Source organism: Schistocerca serialis, chromosome 3 (assembly GCF_023864345.2).
Source record: "Schistocerca serialis cubense isolate TAMUIC-IGC-003099 chromosome 3, iqSchSeri2.2, whole genome shotgun sequence".
Taxonomy (NCBI): domain Eukaryota; kingdom Metazoa; phylum Arthropoda; class Insecta; order Orthoptera; family Acrididae; genus Schistocerca; species Schistocerca serialis.
Window position 1 is genome coordinate 974,851,714 of NC_064640.1, and position 25,879 is coordinate 974,877,592.

General features: G+C 36.7%; 1 protein-coding gene across 1 annotated transcript in view; it reads left to right on the top strand.

Annotated features, from left to right (window-relative positions):
- The first annotated feature begins 411 nt into the window (after positions 1 to 411).
- The window catches only part of LOC126471407 (homeobox protein aristaless-like), a 122,072-nt gene continuing 96,604 nt past the window's right edge, over positions 412 to 25,879 (top strand). The window contains exon 1 of the mRNA XM_050099535.1: positions 412 to 1,330. Coding sequence (XP_049955492.1) covers positions 1,105 to 1,330 — 226 coding nt within the window. The 5' untranslated portion in view covers positions 412 to 1,104. The remainder of the gene's footprint in view (positions 1,331 to 25,879) is intronic.

Sequence of the window (25,879 nt, forward strand, 5' to 3'; positions counted from 1 at the left end):
ATTTTGAAGGTTGAGGGTCTGCTAAGGGGGAAGCCCTGCAGGTGCTTACCACCATTGAAATGAACATTAAGAGAGGCACTGTGAACATGCACATTCAGGTTAATACAGCAGTTCTGCAAACATTTTGTGCATCATGTAGAACTTTTACATTTGTTCTGAAGTAATTGTATCAGTGCACTTAAGTGATAAACAGTTCATGTGTTAGGTGCAATAACAGTACAGCGTTTTATATCTGTTTCAGGATTAATGTAGAACACTGTAAATGAAGCATTAGTAAATATTGCTATTTTTTTTTTAAACTATGTTCTCACAAATTTTATTTTTTAGAATATTTCAAAAGTACTGTATTGTGTGAACAGAACTTGTTCTTTGTTGTGATTAAAATTTAGGCATCATACTAACAAAGTCGTGAGTTAAGATAATCAAAAGCTATCCCAGAATTATCTTCCTCATGGTGATCTTTTGTGCATAAGACATTTTTTATTATCAGAGAGAACAACACGTGTCCTATTTATCTCGAATTAATTTTTATGAAGTCTCTCAGCTTCATTGACTGTTTTAATGTGAGGTGGGAATATTTCATCAGGTAGCTGTGTGCTTCTAACTGTGGGAAAATATGAAAGAAAAGGTCAGGCTTACAAATGTGAAATGGAGGAAGACATTCATATGGCTTCAAATCCATTCTGTTTGACAAGCAACACGTCTGCGCAGTGTAGTCAATAATATTAACTTCCCTTCCCACCCTGCAAACTCTCCTTCTTACCCCTACCTTTTAACTCCCTCACTCTCTTTTCTTTCTTTCTGTCCGTCCCTACCCTCTCTTTCTTATTTTCTCACTCCAACAAAAACACACAGTTGGAAGCATGAGAAAAGGCTGAGGGCTGTAACATCAGTTAACTTCAAGTAAGAAATAACAGCAGCTGTACTATGTGACATTCCTCGATCTGTGGTGGCAGTGAACTTAAAGCAGACATAGTGAAGTTTAATATATTGAACATGATTATTTATTCATAAACAAGAATGATTTTCTATTTAAGAAACAACAACATATGTACATATTTTGTGATGCATATAATGGTGTACAAATACATAGAATAGCAAGTGATGTCACAAGACGATATGGAATTAAAACCATTAGTAGATATGACTGAACTTCAGACATTACGAACATCAAGCAGCAACTGTGGATATTCTATAAGTGGTCTCCTCAATTCTCTGTCTGGTGTAACTGGGGATCCACTTGTTTCAACTACTGTGGGTTTATTGTCAACAGGACCAATAGCAGCATCTTCAGCTTTAATGGCACCATTTGGATCAACCCCTAAACTCAGTAAGTTGACACAACTATGCTGACAAGAATTTTATCCAAACACATTTATTAGAAATTTAAGTGTAAAATGTACTGTACAAATTGACTTAATTATATGAAGATTTGATAGGGTTAACAATGCCAGCATATAAACTGTTCCAAACAGTTTCCCTCATTGAAGTAAAGCACTCTTATTTATACAAATAACTTGAGAATGTGTTGACCATAAGAGAAAAACAGTATTTGAGAGTGCAGAAACTATTTGGCTCATTTGCAAAATTTTGTATCAGATTAAATACTGGTACATGAAAATTTTATTTTTACATCTTGGCCACATTAACTTCGTATCTTTCTGGGCAGGACACTATTTGTAATAATTTTCTGGAAAAGTATTATTATATAGCTTCAAACAGTGAGAAAGTTTGTGCAGAAATCATCTCTCTGCATTGAGTTATTATGTTCAAGGTTTCTCATTTCCTTGAGTCTTTCAAAATTTTAATTAATTTCCTTTTATTTAAGAAACTGTAAACCCAATTTTAACAAAACTGCATCTAATAAATTTCATTTTCACACTTCATAAGGCTCTGCAAACAGTTTTATCTCCAGCACTGTATTACATGTTAGTACTGGCATTCATTGCATTAGCATTATTAAACATGGAGTGGATAAAGAAAGTAAAATGTTAATTTGGAGAAGTATTGTCTTATGAAATAATTTACCATCATTGTTAACTTACGCACTTGATACTCACAGTTACTTATTATATGTAATGTATGTAGCAGCACATATTTTTGAATTAGTTTGCAGATGCTTGCACATTGCTGTCATGTGGCACACTGCTTCTAAATAAGCTAACAAACACTCCCTTCCATTGAACATTATTTGGTTAGATGCAAATAAAGTTAGTAGAACTTAATTTTGAGTAATGTAATTAGGTACACCGAGGGCCTTAAGAAACTCAAGCTATTCTTCAAAGCAGGTAGGCATTATTTAGCATATGAAATTGTTATTTCACCTTGTTTAAAATCTTCCTCTGTCAAAGGAATGCAGAAATATTGAAAATACACTGCTGATGTTCATAACTTTAAATGTTACCTGTATGTCAGTTCTAACTATAAAAGGAGTATGTTGCTCTTATTTTGAAAGTTGTAATTGAGAGTTCATCTCCAAGGAATTTATTCAGTGCTTTCAGTTATAAAATGAAACTCTTATCTTGGTAATTATCGATAGTAGGACAAAACCAATTCTCATTTAATCACTGCGTCTAATAAATTTCATTTTCTAAATACATCTTGAATTGACTGCTTAGCATAAATAATGAATTGTGTTGAATTTTCTGTGATATCTGATGTGTTTATAAGACTTCACAATGCTGCATAAAATGCAAATAAATTTGTAATTAACAGTACAGGAATGCAAATTATTTAAATTTAGAAAACAGATAGCAAATATAAACAGCACTACATACATATAAATGTAAATGCAAGATTAGCATCAAGTAAAATGTTTATCAATATTTATTCAAGAGCAGTGGTTAAGAAGTGTAAATAAGTGCATGAGAATAGTGCATATGCATTTTACGTTATATACTTTTGAGAAAAAAGTTTTGCTGGCCCACTGTCAGGAGAAGTTCAGTTGTTGTGCGTACCAATTATGTCTTACACTGAAATATTCCACTTGTCCTTTCAGCTGATTTCAATATTTTATAAAGTCAGTCTCAACAGATGTATTGCAAAGAATCATCTTCATTCAAACTTGAAATCCTGAAATACAATTTTATTAATATGAAGCAGGTATTTTTGTCTATAATTTCTCATTTGTCCATGTTCTTCATTTCTATATACAATCTGTGAAGAGAATTTTGAATCTGAAAAAATTTAAATTAGAAGATCTAAATGTTATTACTTGAGACACAAAGAGAGGATGAGCAAAGAATGTCGGTTGGTGCAGTATAACCAAAAAATGGTGAGCTAATTATTATGATTTCCTTACTAATATTATATAGAGGAAAAAAGAAGTAAGAGAGAGAAAGAGCAAAGGTTGGACTGATAACTAACTGAAACAAGGGGGATAGTAATAGTAGATGTTGTATTATACATTATGTAATTATCCTACACTATAAGTTCATCAAAATAAACACTCATAATGTGTAGGAACTGGTGTTAGGAACATGCAGGTGCTCCATAGATCCCCATGCAAAGGACAGCTTTTTGGGATGTGGAATGTTTTGGTAGCTAAACATATTCTATAAGTGTTCATACCTGCAAGTTTTTCTTCTAGTGTTGTAATCGAATGCTGCTAATATCTTATATTAATAAAAAATTCTAACTGTACTAGCATGTACAGTAAGAAGGTCTTGGTATTTTTTTTTAGATGGGGGGAGGATAAATAGAGAGAGAGAGATCATATTATACACTTCATTGCTGCATTTCAATATTACCAAATTACAGATTTCAGAAGTGCAGTTATTTCTATATAGTAGCTAGTTCATAAGGTGTATCCTTGATTTATTATTGAGTGTGTGCTTGCAGTCTTCTGCCATGAAGTCTGCTGTCTGCTTGTTAAACAATTGTATCCCTTTATGTGTCTCCTTCTTTGAATACAGTGTCTGAGTAAACATAGTTTTTATTCCTAGTGTCAGTGTTGTGTGTATCTCAAGTCATGTCCATGTTTACGTTGATAGCCAAAAACCTAGTTAAAGAGTAAGTGAATTGCTGTTCAGTGTTATGGCATTCTTTATAAAGATATGAGTAAGTGTTTACTTTTATCTTTGAATAATAACATCACAGCTTTCATTTGTACAGTAACAAACAAAAAAACTGCAATTTGAGAGAACACAGCAAAAGAAGTTTTAAGTGTATGAAGAGTGAACAGTAAGTTTAGGAGGAAAACTAGAACTAATTTTCTGCAGAAGATATCAATGTGGTGTTCAAGTTAGATATTAATTTACTGCTTACCATGAAATCAAGTATTTCACCTACAGAATTTAATTTTTGTTTTTAGGAATGAAGAATTAACACTCCACTCTCATTTCATAAGAAGCACTTTAACATTTTCAAGACAGAGCCGAGTCTCAGAGACATCACATTTTAATTTATGACTTCTTTGCTGCAAACACTATTGATACCAAATTTTGCAGATAGTATCCACATATACTACTGAATGTACCTGCAAAATTATATCATTGTATGACTTGGGGTTTGGGAGATATGATATTTATTGCTATGGGACAGTGCCTGAGTGAGAATTTGGCCCCTCTCAAAAGTTTTAAAAGTGTATAGTGATGAACTCACTCTTTACTAACAGTTTTTGAATAGATTTCAAATATTATGGGCATAAACGTAAAAAGGAATTTCTGTGAAGCTGTACTCACTTGAAGAATTTACTGAAACTGGTCCTGTTGCTCTTATTGCAACATATTTTAAAACACATGGCTTAGTTAATTATTTACTTGCACTTGTGTGCTGCATAATTTATTTTATCATAATTTGCTGCACCCTCTAACAGAATTGGTTACTGGGATAATAATTGATTATACTCAAAAGGAAATAGATTTATTTGTGCCTAAAATGTTGATAATGACTATATCATAAAATCCATTTGAATAGGTCAATAAAGAAAGAAATTTAAGGTCATTCTAACAACTGTAGCAATTTGTTATCTGTAGAGAGAGTAAAGTCTATTTGTAATATGGTCCGACACTTGCAGATTCTTAACAAATCTTGTAGTACTATAATCTGTGCCTGTAATGTTACTACAACATCTACAAGCCACATCGTGGAAACTTATAGGTATTAGTATTAGTAGTGAAGAAAGTGGTATGCAATAATATTTGAAGATTCTAAGTTGTTAAACAATGAAGTTGAAACATGGTGTAGAATGTATTCATAGCTGGAAAGTGTTGTACCAGATTCTGGCATTATATCAACCTTCCAAATTAAGGTGATGAAGAGTGGACCACAAAAATGTAACTATTCTCATACTGTTTTCCTAGTGAGACAATTTTCTAATTTGTCTTCACTCTTTATTTTGTTCATTTCTGCACTAATCTCTGTATCTCTGAATATTCATATATCATTGGCATACCTCTTGCTTAACATAAATATGTAAAATTATGAACATGTGCTACTCTTTTCTTTGTTGAAGTTAAATTTCAAGTCATTGACAATAACATGCTTCAGTTTTTGGCTTTGGTTGAATTCTTGGTAGAGATGATACATTCCTGCAATACTCTAATCTTCTTAGAAAAATGTGAGTGAGACTAATGACTTCCATAACTGGGAAAAATATTAATGTAGTCCCTTATTACTTGAACGTCACCTCCAGGATGCTGCAAGTGATTTATATTTGCCAGTGACATCATTGGGACATATACACTACTGGCCATTAAAATTGCTACATCAAGAAGACGACGTGCTACAGATGCAAAATTTAACCGACAGGAGGAAGATGCTGTGATATGCAAACGATTAGCTTTTCAGAGCATTCACACAAGGTTGGCGTCGGTGGCAACACCTACAACGTGCTGACATGAGGAAAGTTTTCAATTGATTTCTCATACACAAACAGCAGTTGACCGGCGTTCCCTGGTGAAATGTTGTTGTGATGCCTCGTGTAATGAGGAGAAATGCGTACCATCACGTTCCTGACTTTGATAAAGGTCGGACTGTAGCCTATCATGTATGCAGTTTATCGTATCGTGACATTGCTGCTCGCATTGGTCAAGACCCAATGACTGTTAGCAGAACATGGAATCGGTGGGTTCAGGAGGGTAATATGGAATGCCGTGCTGGATACCAACAGCCTCGTACCCCTAGCAGTCTAGATGACAGGCATCTTATCCACATGGCAGTAATGGATCATGCAGCCACGTCTCGATCCCTGAGTCAACAGATGGGGATGTTTGTAAGACAACAACCATCTGCACGAACAGTTCGACGACATTTGCAGCAGCATGGACTATCAGCTCGGAGACCACAGACAGGAGTGCTTGTGATGGTGTACTCAACGATGAACCTGGGTGTACAAATGGCAAAATGTCATTTTTTTGGATGAATCCAGGTTCTGTTTTAAGCATCATGATGGTCGCATACATGTTTTGGGACATCGCGGTGAATGCACATTGGAAGCGTGTATTAGTCATTGCCATACTGGTGTATCACCCGGTGTGATGGCATGGGGTGCCATTGGTTACACGTCTCGGTCACCTCTTGTTCGCATTGACGGCACTTTGAACAGTGGACGTTACATTTCTGATGTGTTACGACCCGTGGATCTACCCTTCATTCGATCCCTGCGAAACCCTACATTTCAGCAGGATAATGCACGACCGCAAGTTGCGGGTCCTGTACGGAGACTTTCTGGATACAGAACATGTTTGACTGCTGCCCTGGCCAGAACATTCTCCAAATCTCTCACCAATTGAAAATCTCTGGTCAATGGTGGGCGAGCAATTGGCTCATCACAATACGCCAGTCACTACTCTTGATGAACTGTGGTATCATGTTGAAGCTGCATGGGCAGCTGTACCTGTACACGCCATCCAAGCTCTGTTTGACTCAATGCCCAGGCGTATCAAGGCCATTATTACGGCCAGAGGTGGTTGTTCTGGATACTGATTTCTCAGGATCTATGCACCCAAATTGCGTGAAAATGTAATCACATATCAGTTCTAGTATAATATATTTGTCCATTGATCATCTGCATTTCTTCTTGGTGTAGCAATTGTAATGGCCAGTAGTGTACCGCCTCTGACAGTAACTTTCAGCTTTTTTACTATTAAAGAATGTACAATGCACAACATGCTATAAAAGAAGTTCTGGTTTTTTCTACTTAGGAGTAACATGTCCAATATATTTCCTGAATTATTTTCTTCTACATACAATTCCATTGGCATCATTATTTTTTGCTTATTTTTTTATTTTCATAAATGTATAAATGACAATGAACACCATCTGAATATTTTAAGTTGGTTTATAAAATTCCATGAAAATATTTTTTCCTGTCATCATTTACTTTCTGTATGCAGTTCCATCTACATCTACATGGCACTTGCACAAGTTCAGCTGATATTACTTCCACTTTAATTGTAACATGCAGCATTTAGACATTTTCCAGAAATTCTTTTCCATAATTTCTCTTGTCTCTTCATTTTTCTTGTGGATCAGTAAAGGATCACATTGTTTCCTGCACGTCTGTGTACACTTTTGTTGCTGCTGCTTTTTTTCATTGCTGTCCAAGTACAGCTTTTTATTTTAATACTTGTGATAGTCATTTAATTTCTTAACAGTTGCTTTTTCATCATTACTGTTTTGTTTGTCACTAGGAACATATTTGTTAAAATTTTTGAACAGAGCAAGCAAATATTCATTGAAAGGCTGTAGTTACTGTTTCTCTGATGCTACCTTTACAGAAGTATTCACACAATAGCAGAGGTTTTAATGTCATTTGATTTAGTCTTAACTGAGAAAAAACTACAAAATGACTCTGGAATTCAAAAGAGTGATAATTGTAGTAGTATATACATTACTGGCCATTAAAATTGCTACACCAAAAAGAAATGCAGATGATAAACGAGTATTCATTGGACAAATATATTATACTAGAACTGATATGTGATTACATTTTCACGCAATCTGGGTGCACAGATCTTGAGAAATCAGTACCCAGAACAACCATCTCTGGCCATAATAATGGCCTTGGTATGCCTGGGCTTTGAGTCAAACAGAGCTTGGATGGCATGTACAGGTACAACTGCCCATGCAGCTTCAACACAATTCCACAGTTCATCAAGAGTAGTGACTGGCGTATTGTGATGAGCCAATTGCTCGCCCACCATTGACCAGAGACTTTCAGTTGGTGAGAGATCTGGAGAATGTTCTGGCCAGGGCAGCAGTCGAACATTTTCTGTATCCAGAAAAGCCTGTACAGGACCTTCAACATGTGGTTGTGCATTATCCTGCTGAAATGTAGGGTTTTGCAGGGATCGAATGAAGGGTAGAGCCACGGGTCGTAACACATCTGAAATGTAACGTCCACTGTTCAAAGTGCCGTCAATGTGAACAAGAGGTGACCGAGATGTGTAACCAATGGCACCCCATGCCATCGCACTGGGTGATACGCCAGTATGGCGATGACTAATACACGCTTCCAATGTGCATTCACCGCGATGTCGCAAAACATGGATGCGACCGTCATGATGCTGTAAACAGAACCTGGATTCATCCAAAAAAATGATGTTTTGCCATTCGTGCACCCAGGTTCATTGTTGAGTACACCATCACAGGCGCTCCTGTCTGTGATGCAGCGTCAAGGGTAACCGCAGCCATGGTCTCCGAGCTGATAGTGCATGCTTCTGCAAACATCGTCGAACTGTTCGTGAAGATGGTTGTTGTCTTGCAAATGTCCCCATCTGTTGACTCAGGGATCGAGACGTGGCTGCATGATCCATTACTGCCATGTGGATAAGATGCCTGTCATCTTGACTGCTAGTGATATGAGGCCATTGGGATCCAGCATGGCGTTCTGTATTACCTTCCTGAACCCACCGATTCCATATTCTGCTAACAGTCATTGGATCTCTACCAACGCGAGCAGCAATGCTGCGATATGATAAACCGCAATCGCGTTAGGCTACAATCCGACCTTTATCAAAGTTGAAAACATGATGGTACGCATTTCTCTTCCTTACACAAGGCATCACGACAATGTTTCACCAGGCAACGCCGGTCAACTGCTGTTTGTGTATGAGAAATCGGTTGGAAACTTTCCTCATGTCAGCACGTTGTAGGTGTCGCCACCGGCGCCAACCTTGTGTGAATGCTCTGAAAAGCTAATCATTTGCATATCACAGCATCTTCTTCCTATCAGTTAAATTTCGCATCTGTAGCACGTCATCTTCGTAGTGTAGCAATTTTAATGGCCAGTAGTGTATGTTTCAGTGGCTGTTACTTATGTGGAAGGTGTGAAAGATGTCTGGGACTGACATTTACAGATAATGAAAGTGGAAGAAGTGGTGTATGGGAATGAAAGGACTGATCAACATATGATCTTGTTCATGGAGGTTTCTAAAAAATACTGGAAGATGAAAGAAGGTATAATGCATTAAATATATATTTATTACACTTTTGCATACAGGAATAAATAATAATCAAATTGTTGTTTTTGTGTTAAAAGTGTTTAAATGGCTCTCAGCACTATGGGACTTAACTTCTGAGGTCATCAGTCCCCTAGAACTTAGAACTACTTAAACCTAACTAACCTAAGGACATCACACACATCCATGCCCGAGGCAGGATTCCAACCTGCGACCGTAGCGGTCACGCGGTTCCAAACTGAAGCGTTTAGAACCACACAGCCACACCGGCTGGCTAAAAGTGTTTAGTTTAAGTGAGAAAAGAATCGTCAGAAAAATGGGTGTTAAATCAAAGATGCTCAATTGAGTATTACCTTGAAAGAAAATGAGATTGTATTTCTAAAGAGCAAAAAAATTCTTAAATATTTCGTTACTGTAGTGCAGTTAAAAAGTTAATGAGCTATAATTGTGCATTAATAATGTATAATAATTGTGGAGTAAGTATGATACATAAATTTACGAAGTGTGACACTAATAGACTGATGTGCACCACTTAAGGACAAAAGTAATTTTTGCATGTCATGTCACTGTCAAGTAATATCGGTTGATGAAATCTGGACCATAATTAGAAACATTTAAGTCTTCACAATTTGTGATGGTCCACTGGAGATTACAAAAGGCGGGACGTGGTTCTTAATAGGATGTGTGCTCTCTAAGGACAGCAGTGCATGCTCTGCGATGCGCTTCAATGCTGGCCACAAAGCTGGTAAGAAGTTCTTGTGGTAGGATTTTCCATTCCCCCACCAGTGCACTTCACAACTGCTGGATGTTCATTGGTACATGTTGATTTCTGCAATACATCTCCCCAATGCATCCCACATATGCTCAATGGAATTTAAATCTAGGGAATGGGCAGGTCAGTCTTCCCACACATAGCCTGTCAGTTAAAGAGCTCCCTGACATGCACAGTTTAGTGAGGGCGCACATAGTCATCCATATAAATAAATTCAGTGCCCAGTGCACCCCTAAAAAGACCCACATTGAGTAGGAGTATTGTGTCACAATAACATTGATAGGTGAGCCTACTGTATCAAAGATTTGGAGCTCAGTACACTCATGAAATATTATACCTTTCAACACCATAACACCTGGACCACTAAAACAATTGTGTTCAGCAATGCTGGACATGCCTTCATATGGAAAGAGGTGGAAAATTGTAATGTACACTTGAAATTGATGAATATGATTGTTTTGATGATCGAGGTGTTACTATTTGTGGAGGTATAACATTACATGGGCAACTGACCTCCAAATCTATCGATGCTCATTGGTCAGTGTTTTTGTGACAGTGTGCTTCTTCCTTATAAGTATTTTTTCAGCATCGCTTTTGGCCCTGATTTCATATTAATGGATGACACCACACACAAACCACACCAAACAGCGTAGGCGGGAGGACTTGGAATGAGGGGATATTCCATGAAGGGGCTGGCCTCCCTGTTCCACTGACTTAAATCCAATCACAAATGTTGGAATGTGTTGGGGAGATGTATTGCAGCACAGCCACATGCACCAATGACCAATCAGCGTATTTTGAGGAGGTGGTGTCCGACAGTTCGTAAATATTTGAAAAATGTCATATTGCTGCCTTCAGCTGCTGGCCGCCATCAAGCAGTTGTCAACTGCACTGGTGGAGGAATGCAGTGCTCTGCCACAAGAACACCTTACTTATCTTGGGGCCAGCATCAGACCACATGCAAAGCATGCTTGCCATCTGCGGTCATGATATTCCCTATTAAAAACCATGTACTATTGTTTTAATGTCCATGGGACAATCATGAACCACCATGACTTCAGCATCATTATTATCTTTAAATAATAGTGTCCTTTCCATTCATTTCACTTCACTCTGCACCAGCAACAAATCTACTGTAGGGCTGACTAAAAATTCAACTGAAGACACTGTTTCACTTGTTCGGGGCAGTTATTTTGATAAAAGCCCACTGTTGAAATTGGTTCTTTCTGCAATCAATGTCAAAGTAATAGTCTGAGCAAATTCCAAATTGCCCCTTTTAGATTTATCTGAATCAATGCAACTGTATGGGGACTTTTATAAATAAAGCTTCACCAGTCTTTTGGTATTTTTTGAGACATTGGCCCGCTATACATAAATATGAGATATAAAATTACACATGATGCACTTGAACTCTGTTAATAAAATTTGATGTATGATCTTCTAATATCAAGTCACAGAATTTTATGCCAAGAGGCAAATACAAGCATACTTCATACCCTGGAAATCATTTGGTCATTAGAAGTTAAAGCAGAGGATCTTCAACCCAGTGGTTGTTCTTACCCTTGCTTTCATTTGACTTACTCTGCCAGCTACAGGGGGACTTATAGTTTAATATGTTCTCCTAATCACAGTCATTAGAATTTACTGTGTGATAAAACAGGTTGCACCATGCGAATGTAGAATTGGTATTTTATTAGAAGGAGATTTGTAGAAAATACTTCCAGCCTTTCCAACTATATATTATTAATACTTTTTTATAACTAACTGCCAAAAATTTGACTAATAAACAGTTGCAATATTTGCAGAATACATGCCTAACAGACAGTGTACACTAAATGTAGTCTTATGGAACATGAAGAGCTACATGTTTTAAGTCTGTTCGTAAATCATGAATGTACATATCACCTTTTTTTTTGTTCCTTTATCAGTGCTAATATAAATTACCAAGCCTTAGAAGCATCTCACAGGTAAGCAGTGATGTGGAACCCACACAGATATGATCCTCCCTGACCTCCTACCATCCTATGCCTCCACCTCCTCAACACACAACCATTCTCTTTTCTCATCATCAACATCAGCAGTTCTCTAGAAGGGGGCTTGAGGAGATGCTCACTCCTACCACCTTCTGACTCACTTACTGGCCCAGAAACATTATGGACTATTGAAAATGACTGCAGAGTCAAAACCAGTTTAGCTGAGAAACAAAATTTGTGAAGGAATCAAGTGACAGTTTTGTAGTCAAATTTTATGAGTTCATGAACACTCACTGCTAATAGCACAGCAAATGTGAACAAATACACTGTAATTTTACTTACATTCCCAAGTGTCTGTGGGGCAGAAGTATTTGTTCCAATGAGTAACAGTGTAGCAAGAACAAAACTACAAAGTTGTATAACAAATTAAGAAAAAAAAAATGCGTATGGCATACATATACACAACATGTGATTTTTGAGAAGATGACATACAGCCAAAATATCCATTGTTAAGTATTAGATGTAAGTAATACTACTTTCATGGGAGTATAATGAAATACAGAATAAAAGAATGTGACCATATAGGTGTGTAAATCACAAGAGCAACATATGTGAGTATAATATTGTTTGTGGACTGCAATGTAAAATAGAAAGTGGTACAAAAATTAATCTTAAGTGCTTATGCCAAGAACGTCACATTCATATAATACAGCCTATGAAACTGTATGCCATACATGTTTCCATTTTTTTTTTAAACTGGAATGCAACGCTATGGTATTTTTTGTATACTTTTACTGTTTGGATCACATATTTCCATTCCTGGAGACAATTCATAATGATTTGTTGCTGGACTGAAACTAGCTGTGTGAGTAAGACTACAAATTTATGGGAAACTGACACATTTTATTTTAAGAAATACCATATGTTGACTTCATCTGGTAGGCAAGAGATTGAGGAGCTATGAAATTTGTCGTGAATAAGCCATTCAAATTCAGAGAAAATAATGACATCCACAATTACAACACTAGAAGAACAAATTACTATCATTACTCTTCAATAAAACTGGCTTTACCTCAGAAATGGGGAATAATGCTGTTACCAAAATGTTCTGTCACTTATCCACTAATATTAAATGTGTGACATATATCAAACCTATATTTACAACAATGTATAAGATAGTTCTTTCTGGGTAACTTCTTGTATTCTGCGAAAGAATCTTGATTTATAAAATTTTGGTGCATTTAGTGCAAAAGTATTACCGGTACATACGTAGTTCCATTATTAAGCCAAATATTACTTATGAACACAACAATAAATAGTCAGCCTATAACCATATTTATACACAGATTAAATTAATATACTATAAATTTACTCATTTTGTGTTACTACAATACACTGTGCAAGTGATCCATGGAAGATGTCATTAATTAATTAACCTCTTTCATAACAAATATTATGTGATGTGCTGTGAATCTGTTTTTTTTTTTCCCCACTTAAATTCATAATCATATCCTAAATATGAAAATCTGGCAAATACTACTTTTCCCATCCTCGTTTCTTCTAAATTGTCTCCACATGGCCCACTGTCTTCCCGCTGCTGAAAACTATGCACATTGTGAATAATAGATTAATGTATTGTTCATAGTTTATGAGAAATTTTATTGTATTACAGAAATCTGTTAATGTATGTGTGTCAAGTAAAACAGTACTAGTATGCCATATGCAACGATAGACTGAGAGAGACTCTGAGAGATAGGTTCTTTAGGGAATAGACATTTATTTTCTTAGTATTTTTCTTTTCTCATCTATAAACAAATTAAATGAAGATAGTGACAATTCATGGCATCCAACAACAAATTAAATGATCATAGTGACAATTCAGGGTACCAAACAAGTTTAAGACCACATTGATGCATATTGACCTGAAGATGACAGTTTGATAGGGACTATATGACAAAAAATTTAAATATGATTGTGTTAAGAAATAAATAATTTTCTTAAAGAAATACAGCAATCATGAATGTTTTCACACTTTGTAAATGAAGTATCTTCATGACAGAATAGAGCCTTGGTAGCAACATAATTTATGCCCTAATTTGTGATCTGTATACAATCTAGGCAGATATTAATTGTTTACTGTCATTTTTGTTATTACTTTGTGCCCTTCATAGGCATAATTGTCATAGCTCTCCAATTTTCTTAACTATAGGATTAACTGTGCCTTGTGTATCTCCATTAATAGCACAGGCACTACCTTTCCTTATTTTAATGACTATGCAATAAATTTTGTTAAACTCTTCCTGCAACACGTAGTGGCTGCATGGTTTTAGGCGCTATGTCACAGATTGCATTCAAGTCCTACCTACAGCATGGGTGTGAGTGTTGTTCTTAGCATAAGTTAGTTTAAGTAGTGTGTAAGTCTAGGGACTGATGACCTCAGCAGTTTGGTCCCTTAGGAATTCACACACATTCAAACATTTTTAAACTCTTCCTTGTTTGTTTAAAATACTGAAAAACATTTTAGAAATTTAAGTGTTTAAGAAAATGACATAGAAGTACACCTAGAAAGATTTTTCTGAGAAAGCTTTCAATGCACAGTGGCAGAAGCATATATATTACTTATATCAGTGAAAACTTTATTCACCCAAGAATTCCATATAACATCACTGAATGAAAATAAACAAAGTATGTTAACTTACTGGTTTGTTTCTGTCTAAGAACTTCTGAAATATGTTTTTTACCTATTTAATTTCATAAAAAAGTATGCATACCCAAAAATTTTGAAGATCATGCCTTATTCAATAATTTTTTATCAAGAAAAAATATTTATTGCTGGTGTTCACTTTAACATGTAGAATTTCATACGTTGCATTTTTTTTTTTTTTTAATTTTTTTTTAATGTTAAGAGAGAGGCCATTTAAAAAAAAATCCTGTTTGGTGTGTTAAGATTTTAAATAGCATACCACTTAATATTTGTTATAAAAGAGATTATATGGTACTGGTAGACAGAAAGATAGCATTTATGTATGAAGTACATTAAATAGTTTCAATGTATATAGAATGCAGTGTTAAAAGTAAATAGATACCCAAACTTTGTGTATACAGAAACACAGCTGAAAGACATTAAAATCATGTTTACTGAAGTAAAATGAAATCAAAAACTGTACTTTATGACTTTTAAGGTACTGGGAGTCATTTCAGAGCACAAAATGCCATAGAATAAATTTCACATTCTTAGAACCGTAAGATGTTAGTATCAGAGGATACAATAAGATTTAACAGTTTGTACTTGAATGTGTGCAAGGTAAGTTGAGTGTCAGCAAGCATGTGAAATAATTCTGTTGGTATGAGTCAGGTGTCAATTAATAAAATATCCATTACATTTTAATGCACTGAAGTGGCAGCCCTACTTGCCCTGATTTCATCAAAGTGAGGTAGAAAGATGTATCCTATATTGTTAGTGGCATGTTCCATAGCAGAAACTGTTTTCTGCTTCTATTGTTTGGTATATTGAGCCAATTTCTAAGTTAAATGCAACATACACAGTCACATTTGTGTGTGCTGTACCACTGAAAATGTCCACATTATGGTAATGGAAGCAGCTAATCTTCAAGGGGTAACAATCTTGTAGAGGAATTCTGAGGTCATCCTCAAACACAAGTACTCACACCTCAATACACAGAACTTCTCACCCCCACACAAACCACAGACCCCCTCCTTTTAGCTTCTTCCTAATATCCACAAACACAATCATGTTGGCCATCCTATAGTTGCTGTTCAAAGCACCCACTGAACATATATCTGCCTTAGTTGATCAGCACCTGCAACCAAAGTACAAAGACTTCCCTCCCATATAAAGATACTAACCATTTCCTAGATTATCTGAAATCCGTGCCCGCAACACTCCCACCACACACCTTGTTTGTCACCATTGTTGCCACCTCCCTCTATACCAACATCCTCCACATGCATGGCCGGTCTGCTGCTGAACATTTTCTCAGTCAGCAACCACCTGATTCCAGACCAGTGACATCCTTCCTACTCACCTTAATCAACTTTATACTTACCAATGACTACTTCACCTTTGAGAGGCAGACATACAAACAGATCAGGGGTACAGTCATGGGACCCAGGATGGCTCCTTCCTATGCCAACCTTTTCATGGGTTGCTTGGACAGGGATTTCCTGGGATCCATGTCTTCAGCCCCTGGTTTGGTTTAGATACAATGCTGACGTCTTTACCATATGGACTCATGGGGAGGCTGAACCTTTAAAATTCCTGCAATCTCTGAATATCGTCTCCAAGTTAAATTTCACATTGTCCTATTCTGAATCCCATGCCAATTTTCTTGATATTGATCTCATCATCAATGAAGTTCAGACACACACTTCTATCCACATAAAACCTACTACCAAACATCAGTACTTATATTTAGACAGTTGCCATCCTTTCCATATGAAATGTTCGCTCCCATACAGCGTTGGCATTTGGGGGAAATGTATTTGTTCAGATGCAGACTCTTTACTGCAATACATCACCATTATCACCTCAGCCTTCACTGGACTTAATTACCCCACCAGGCTAGTTCAAAAACATATTTCCCAGGCCATCATATCCAATCCTGGTACTGCTGATTCCTCCAAAAAACAGCTTCAAAGCACACCACTGGTCACTCAATATTATCTTGGTTTTGAATGTATTAATAAGCTACTTTGACAAGGCCATGACTTCCTAAAATCATGCCCTGAAATGAGATCCATCCTGTCTGAGATTTTGCCCACCATACCTAGAATAGCTTTTCGTCACTGCCCCAATGTCCACAAAATTCTTGTCAGACCCTATGCTCCTTCTTGCACCCATCTCCCTACCCTACAGCTCCTGCCTGTGTGGCCATCCCTGATGCAAGACTTGCCCTATACACCATCCTACCACCACCTACACCAGCCCTGTAACTGGCAAAACCTGTGAAACGACATGTCATATACCAGCTGTTATGTAAACACTGTTCGACCTTCTACATCAGCATGGCTACCACTAAATTATCAGTTAGAATGAATGGCCATAGGCAGATGGTGTATACCAGCAACACCCAATATCCTGTTGCAGAGCATGCTCTACATGACAGTTGTGACCTAAGGGCCTGTTTCACCATATGCACCATCTGGATTCTTCCTCCAGACACTGGTTTCTCATAACTCTGCAGGTGGGAACTAATGCTACAAACATGTCCTTGGTTCTTGTCACCCACCTGGCCTTAATTTACATGAACTTCTTCTGTTTCAACATTTCTTCATAGCAACTACTCCTTTCTTCACTCCATTTTATCTCTCATTTTCTTACCTGTCTATTGTTCACTGTCCCCTTCCCACCTCGGTTATGTACAATGCACCTAGCTTTTCGCTCTTATTAATTCCTACCGGATATTTTAGCAGTAACCTCTGTCTTGCATATTACCCTGTGTTACACCTTTAAAATATCAGGTTTTCAAATCTCATCCAGTGCAGACCCAAACAATCAGTCTTTCCTCCTCATCCTGTGCGGTAAGTCTCCCCTGACCTGTGGTTCTGGGTGACTTTTCCAAAATCTACCCTTTTGCCTACACCTTTCCAGTCCTTTCCTTCATCCCTCTTCCTTCCCCTTCAACCCTTCTGTCTGAAGGAGGAGCCACTGGCTCCAAAAGCTTGCCTGATTATAACCTTCTTTTATGTGTGTATTCTACGACTGCTTGGTGAGCAGATTTTTTTATCTATCCAGTTATATTATATTGTCAAACATTGATTGTTTTTGTTGTTATAACTTATTTTTGGATGTTAACATGTCCCTGATTTCCTGATTTATGTCTGCCAATAGTTTCAACAGTTACTTTATGCTGGAACACAGAACTGGACTTCAAATTTAGGCAAATTACAATAACCAAGAAAATTGTTTTTATAATTTTATAGCCTTGTGTATAACTGTTCATATGGGTTGCCTTAATCATAATGTATATACTGGACTGCTGATGTAACATTAGCATAGTCATTGCTAATTGTTTAATTTATTAAACTAAACTGTTTATTGATTGAAAATAAATTCTCAAATTCAGATGCCTTACGTTACTTAGGCAGCCTTTGCATGTAAATTGAAAACTGAAACCACGAAACAAATTACAAATATCCTTGTACTGCTTGAAAGTTGTCATTGTTTTGAATACAAAGGTGCACATAGCAAAAGATTTGGTACCGTCACCCCCTCCTTTAGTTACCTTTGTAACTCATTATTGCATTAAGCTTAAGACTGGAAGACTGGAAAATGCAGTTGTGTTACCAACCCTTAACACTAGCTTGAAAAAATTAACCCTAATTACAGACTAATCACACTTCTTTTAGTCATTTCAAACATTTATCAAGCAGCATATTGTGTTAGAATACAAGCCCTCTTCTCACTCATTAACTTATCAGTAGACTTGCAGCTCTGTTTTTGTAATTATTTTTGTGCAGATAATCCATAATGTATCCCACTAATTATTTTTTAGCAGAACTAAACAAGGAAACTACCTTGCCATCATCCCCAATGAACTTAGCAGGGTATTTGATCACATCGGCACAGACCATAGAATTTCAAAACTTCCCTCCTTCCTTCCCCCCTCCCCCTTAAAAAACCTCTGACATAACTTTAAAAATTGAAAGAGAAGAATACAGTAATGAGCTGCAGTATAGGATTAAAACTAATTCATGAATGAGTACATACACCTATGTATTGTTTGAGATGGTGTATTATATGGGTCTCCAGCTTGATATAGCTAATATTGAACCTGTATAAATCTCACAATAATGTCCTTTATGTAGTGTCTTTACATTGAAATCATTAAGGGCCAAGTGTGGCCACAATATACCCACACACAACACTAATTTCATGTAAGGGTTCATAGCTGTTGTAACTAATGTAATTCATGGATGCAGTCATCAGTACACATTGATGTACATTGAGAATTGAAGGTAGTTGAGTAGTTTTCACCATTCACAACTATTAGTAGACTCCTTAAAAGCAAACACTCAAACATAAACATGATTATCTTCATGAAATCTACATGCCATACCATTAGGGGTTTAAGAGTTAATCTACATTTGATTAAAAGTCGTTCCTCAAATTTTTTCAACAAATGAAAAGACATGTTTTGAGACTCTTACTGCAGACAGCATGTTGGAATTTGTAAAACATCAATAAACTGTAGAGAAAAAACATTCCTCCTCTTTGAAATGAGTGAAAATTGTCTTCCCAATTTTATCTTGAACTCAGCTATTCCACACAACAGGTATGTGTACTGACTTTCAGTGGACTTATATGCATAGACAGTAGAGTTCAATTCCCCATCCAGTCACCTGGATTTAGATTTTCCATGGTTTCCTCAAATCAGTTAAGGTAAATATTAGGATGATTCTTTTTAAAAAAGACATAGAAAGTGTCCTTCCCTGCACTTTGCTGATCTGAGCTTCTGCTTCATCTCTAATGACATGGTCATTGATGGGAAATCAGAACTGACATCATCCTTGTGTAATGAATACCCACATCTCACTGTACTTCTTCTATTGTCTGATTGCAAATGATCTTAGCTCGTATGCACTCTCAAAACAAACTAACAACTACCTATTGAATATGTTTGTCATATATTTCTCTTTAATTCATATTGGCTTATGGGTCTTTCATTGTAATTACACAAATCCTTCCTTTCTGGTGCTCTTTATGCAGCCAATGCTGGGCCAGAACTGCTATGTCAGTTCTCTAATTTCATGGGAAACCAACTGTATGGTCAAATGTGACATCATTTTTGAAAATGCTTGTGCATTGTGCAGTTGAAACAGGACATGGGAATCAGTCAAGTATTTAACTAGGAGAATGTGGATAACTGCCTGGAAACAACATCCAGCCTAGCTAGCGCACTCACCCCTGTTGTTAACCTATGAGGCGCATCCAATCCAGGGTCAATGTACCTCCCCATGTCCCAGAAGCAAGCACTTAAAGTGTTTGACTTTCCAGGTGGGTCATTGCAGTATGCAAATATCTCACTTTAGTATGTCTTCATTGAATATGTAATTTAAAAACATACTGCTCATAGCTGTTGCATATTATCATATAAAAAAAGTGAAGCACCATAAGGAGAGGAACAAACAAAATGAAACTTAATGGGTTTAGAGAGTATGTGATGTTATTTCAGTGATTACAATACTGAGTCAAATTTACAATGAACTTAGCGGTATGAGGGCACTTATCAAAGTGAAATTGCACTCCTTTCCTCCAGTCTAGGTGGATCCATTGATTCAGTTGAGAAGTTGCTCTAGTTCTTTCAAGGAATGGGCCATACCCTTTCAAAAGAAACATCCTGGCATTTGCCTGGACCGATTTAGGGAAGGCACAGAAAACCTAAATCTGGATGACTGGACACTCATTTAGACCATCACTTTCCCAAATGTGAGTCTAGTATGCTAATAACTGCACCATTTCATGCAGTTTCTGTTGGGAAGGATTTCATAAGGCCGATGTACACAGTCCTGATGCATACTAGCCTACAACTGTTGTATTTAGTCTATAATATCCTGAATAGTGGCACTGGGAGGTGGTTGATGTCTGAGCTGGTCCTACACATGTTCTATCAGGAACAGATCAAGGGAGATTGCTGGCCATAGGAATACATCAACATCACACAGACAGCTTATAGGGTTACATGTCAATGTCCTGTTGAAAAATGCACCACTATACCATTGCATTAGAGGTAATGCAGAAGGACACAGGAAGTCCGCAACATACCGTTGATCCATAAGAGTTCCCTCAGTCATTACAATCCATGACCTGGAGTCATACACAATGGCTCCCCACACCATAATACCAGGAGTAACGCTGTTATGCCTCTACAAAACATTGGAAGAATGGGACCTCTTCCAAAGTTGTTGCCATACTTGCTGACAATTGCCATCTGGGGTTGTCCAGAACAGTTATCCATTGCTGAACACAATGTGATTTCATTCACGAACAGCCTATGCCTCCCAGCCGTTTGTGTTGTGGTGTTAACAGCAACTTACTCATGGGATGGTAATTCTGTAGACCGGCTATTTCTAGTCTCCAGTAAATGGTGTGCGATGCCACAGAATGTTGTATGCAGTCCATTAATTGATCTCAGATGGAAAGCACAGATGTGAAGGTCTTATGATGTGCCTGGAGCACAATGTGGTGATTCTTCCTTGTAGTGGTCAGACTGGAAACTTGACAATAAGTACACATGCTCTCAGGTTCCCATGCAGTCCATCAGGCCACTGGCACATCTGACTGCCCCACAAACCTGGATGCTACATGATTCAACCAGCCAGCCAAATGGAGACCCACAGTGAGGCCCCTTTCAAATTCTGTGAAGTGCCAATAACGCCGTCTCACGTGAGTACATGATATCTTTGTGTCTTTCACAGTGATCACTGAATGTCTGATGCTGTTCATGCCCCTTATATGTCATACCAGACCTGGTAACAATACTATTCAAAACAACACTAATGCACTCTTGTGGCCATTCTACCTGTCATGGAGACTGCAACTCTAATCATTTACATACCTGCCGATGACATGTACGTTCATTTTGTGATCTACCTCTCAGCATAAAAATTATCAAAAATTTGGTGTCCTTCCAAGCCTCCTTTTACACAGTGAACTGATTTGCATGAAAATATTCATCAGTGTTGAAGAACAGAAATGAAGCATTAGAATTCCTCATACTATTTCCAATATCAGAATTGAGATTAATTAACTTTACTTATCTTGTTTCCTCAAAGATCTATGAGGGTCTTTCAATAATTAAAGAGACAAATTAGTTTGGAGAGAAAAGCGTTTATTTTTACAAACCAATACTTTTTCTACTTTTCAACATAATCCCCTTGAACATTTACGCACTTGTTACAATAGGCTACAAGCTTTTTTATTCCAGCTGCAAAGAGCTCTTTATCTTGATGTTTGAACAAATTTCCCACAAACTTTTTCGCATCCCCATTGTCCTGCAACCTCTTTCCACATAATGCCTCCTTCAGTGCACCAAACAAATGGAAATAACTAGGTGCTAAATCAGGACTGTAAGGGGAATGAGGCAGTACTTCCCAGCCCATTTTGTTGATGGTTTCATGGGTTAGTTGAGCAATATGATGAGGTGCATTGTCTTGCTGGAGAATCACACCTCTCCTCTGAGATCCACAATGTCTCTCTCTCTCATGACTGGCTTCACCTTGCTTAAAAGCAAATCTGAGTAGTATTTGCTGTCCATTGTATGCTGCTCTTCAAGATAATCACAAAAAACTGGACCTTCAGCATCCCAAAACACTGTCCACAAGACTTTTCCTACTGCTGCTTGGGTTTTGAATTTTTTCTTGACAGGTGAGCTGGTGTGCTTCCACTCCATGCTTTGTCTTTTTGATTCTGGCCCATAATAACGAACCCAAGTTTCATCACAAGTTAAAATTTTGTTCAGGAAGTGCTCACCTTCTCTTTCATAACATTCCTTTAGCTCTGTGCACACTCTCAACCTTGTTTCCTTGTGTATCTGCATCAACTCCTTTGGGACCCATTATGCACATGTTTTGCGGTACTTCAACTTGTTACAGATAATGTTATGAACTATACCAGTACTAACTTGAACCTTATCAACTATCATTTCCACAGTTACATGGCATTCAGCATGAATAATGTATTCAGTTCGACTTTCAAGTGAGGGAGTTGAAACTGCAACTGGTCGGCCAGAATGTTGTTTGTGTCACTGAGTCGTGACCATTTTTGAACTGCTCTACCCACTTGTAAAAATTTGCACAATCTGTGCAACCTTCACCATAAACTTTAGACATTCTACAGTATATATTCACTGGTTTCTCACCTTCAGCAAGTAAAAAATGAATACCAGAACATTGTTTAACTAATGTGGACATTTCAAGTGGACTCACCATCTTGAACTGTATTTTTGAGCTTACAAACAAAACAATGTTGATACATCAACTGATCAGGGCTCTTTCTTGTGGTGCCAACTTAAAGCCATAAACGTTCCAAAATTGCCCTACCAACAGTTTTTTTTCCCAGACCAGTTTGTTTCTTTAATTATTGAATGACCCTCTGTTGTGTACATAGTTCTGCGTAGTCAGCGCATACACGACTTTCCCACTAGAGCGCACCCCGCTAAGCTCAACAGCGCTGGTCCATCTCCACACTACGAGATGGCGCTGCCTTAGAGAGGGACCAAATTCTGCTTCCTCCGATCCACATATTAATATGTAACGCAGCCAATGAGATTGCTGTTAATGTAGAACCTTTTCTCCTCGCGGATCACACTCGCGCAGTGATACCTGAATGCGCGAGGTATTATAACGAGTGTACGGACCTCCAATTAGTCAGTCTGCATTTGTCTGCACCAGTCTGTACCAGTCTGCATTAGTCTGTACCAGTCTATAGTGAAGTTTCAGTCTGCGCCTAATAAGATTATCATATTCCTGTATGTAGCCCTGAAGATAAATGTACAGAAACTTTGTCAAGTATCAGAGATATGTGAGAATAAGATTAATGTACCAAGACCAAAGGAACTTCAGATTGTCAATTGTAAATAGCATCCAGAATCAAGTTACGTAATGTCTATGCTTTTTATTATTTTAATAAATGTGTGTGAAAATTAATCAAGATCTGTTTAAAGTTAGTCACTGTCAATCTGCTACTCTAAGCGTGCAAGTGGCATTTCTATCGTCTGACCTAACGGCAGAAGATAAACACGCCACAATAAGACCACGAGACATATTGCTGACACTCACCTACTTTGTTAGAGCGACAAGTCAAATAATCTGATGTTGTGTGTACTGAAGGTCTTACAGTACACACACCACACCCTCATATTTTTTTCTCACTGTAGGCCCAGTGGCCTAGAAGTACTGTAGATTTCGAATGGGTGCAGAAAGATATTAGGTTTTTTAACTGTAGAATTTCTTAATAATAACAATAAAAGCCTCAGGTGTTGACATTTACAGATATTGCATTTATTACACACAATCAAGTGATTATCCTTCAGATAAGTTAATTACAGACACAATGCAGTGAGCACATGTTACGAAACCAACATTCACATCATACTTTTTCTGCCAAACATATACAACATCCATCTCACATTAATAGCTAACAAGAATAAAGTTTATATACATATCAGAGTGATTATTTTGCATAACAAATGAATTACTTGTTGATAATATTTTCTTTGAAGTTGATTAGAAAGTTTATAATTAACTATTTTAATCTCAGTTATCTCAAACAGACTTAATATTCAACAAATAGATTTCAAAATAAATACAATAAATAGTTTATTTCTTGAAAAATAACAAAATTTATCATTTACACCAGAGTCATGCTCAAACACATATTTTGGGGATAAGTGTACAAAACAATCTTATTAATATTGTTGAAACTATACAAAATGCAGGAACAAATTATTGTACTTTACTGGAGCATGTCATGAATTTATAGCACACATTGAGAGCTCCAGTATGTTACAAAATAAGGGCAGTTGACCAGTATATTTACAATAGCCCCCCAAAAATTCTGCAAGCATGAAAATGTTAGCAAAATTCTGATACTACAATAATGGAATTCCCAATGTTTAATTTTGACAAGTAACTTTCCTAAGAACAATTTTCTGAAAGTGAAATATGCTTAACACATGTAAGTGTTGTAGCTACGACGACATTCAGTTAACAAAATTAACGTAAATGGAACTGGCATATTGTGTTAAATTTGTCTCTGTATAGCTCATTATAGTGTATAACCTCTTTTCAGGTTAACATAATTGTAATGCTTCTGGCACAATGGTTATTAGTTATAAATACAGCAAATGAAATTTGTATATCCTTATCATAATGTTAACAGAGAGACCAACAAATAAGTTTCCCCTTTCAAAGCAAGAAGATCTCTCATCACTTAAGCAAAACATAAGTCTTTTCTTTTACTAAAGCATAAACTACTCAAAATGTTATATAATTTCAAAACATCTTTTTATTTAATAGACCCAACTGACACAAATTGCAATTCCAAAATGTACAAAAATTTCAACTTTCAGAAAGAGCAATAATTGAACTTTTAACTGTGAAGCCAAACACAAGTTTTCATTAAATTATCTCCACAAATTATATTATCTACCAGTTACTAGCACAGCATATTAGTTAGACCAGATAGCATAACTGATCCACAAGTCAGTATAATCTAAGGAATTTACCAACTCTAAACATTGTAATGCAAATTCAGTAAGTTACACATCATACTTCAACACATTTTCTCTGTGCACTGCATTATATATACAAGTCGTTTTATCATGTGAGCAGTCAGCACAAACCTTCAAGTCATCATTATGTTCTACACAGCATGAAAATTTTACAAAAGCATTAAATATTCTTAAGACAAACCATTACATAGTTCAATCAGTAAATCATTCAGCAGTATTCAATTGTCATAAATCATAAGTATAGCAAAAACATTAAATTTATAATACTGATTATATATAGAAAGGTAAAATGTACAACCAACAAAAAGAACACAATAGAATAGCCTCAATAATATGGCAAGAGGGTAAGAATATGAAAGAGGTGGACTCAAAAATATAGGTGAGTAGCATCCAATGGCAACCACCCACCAATATAAATTCACAATGCAAATTGGCAGAATGGACGATTATGATCATGGAAATGGAAATGATCATTTG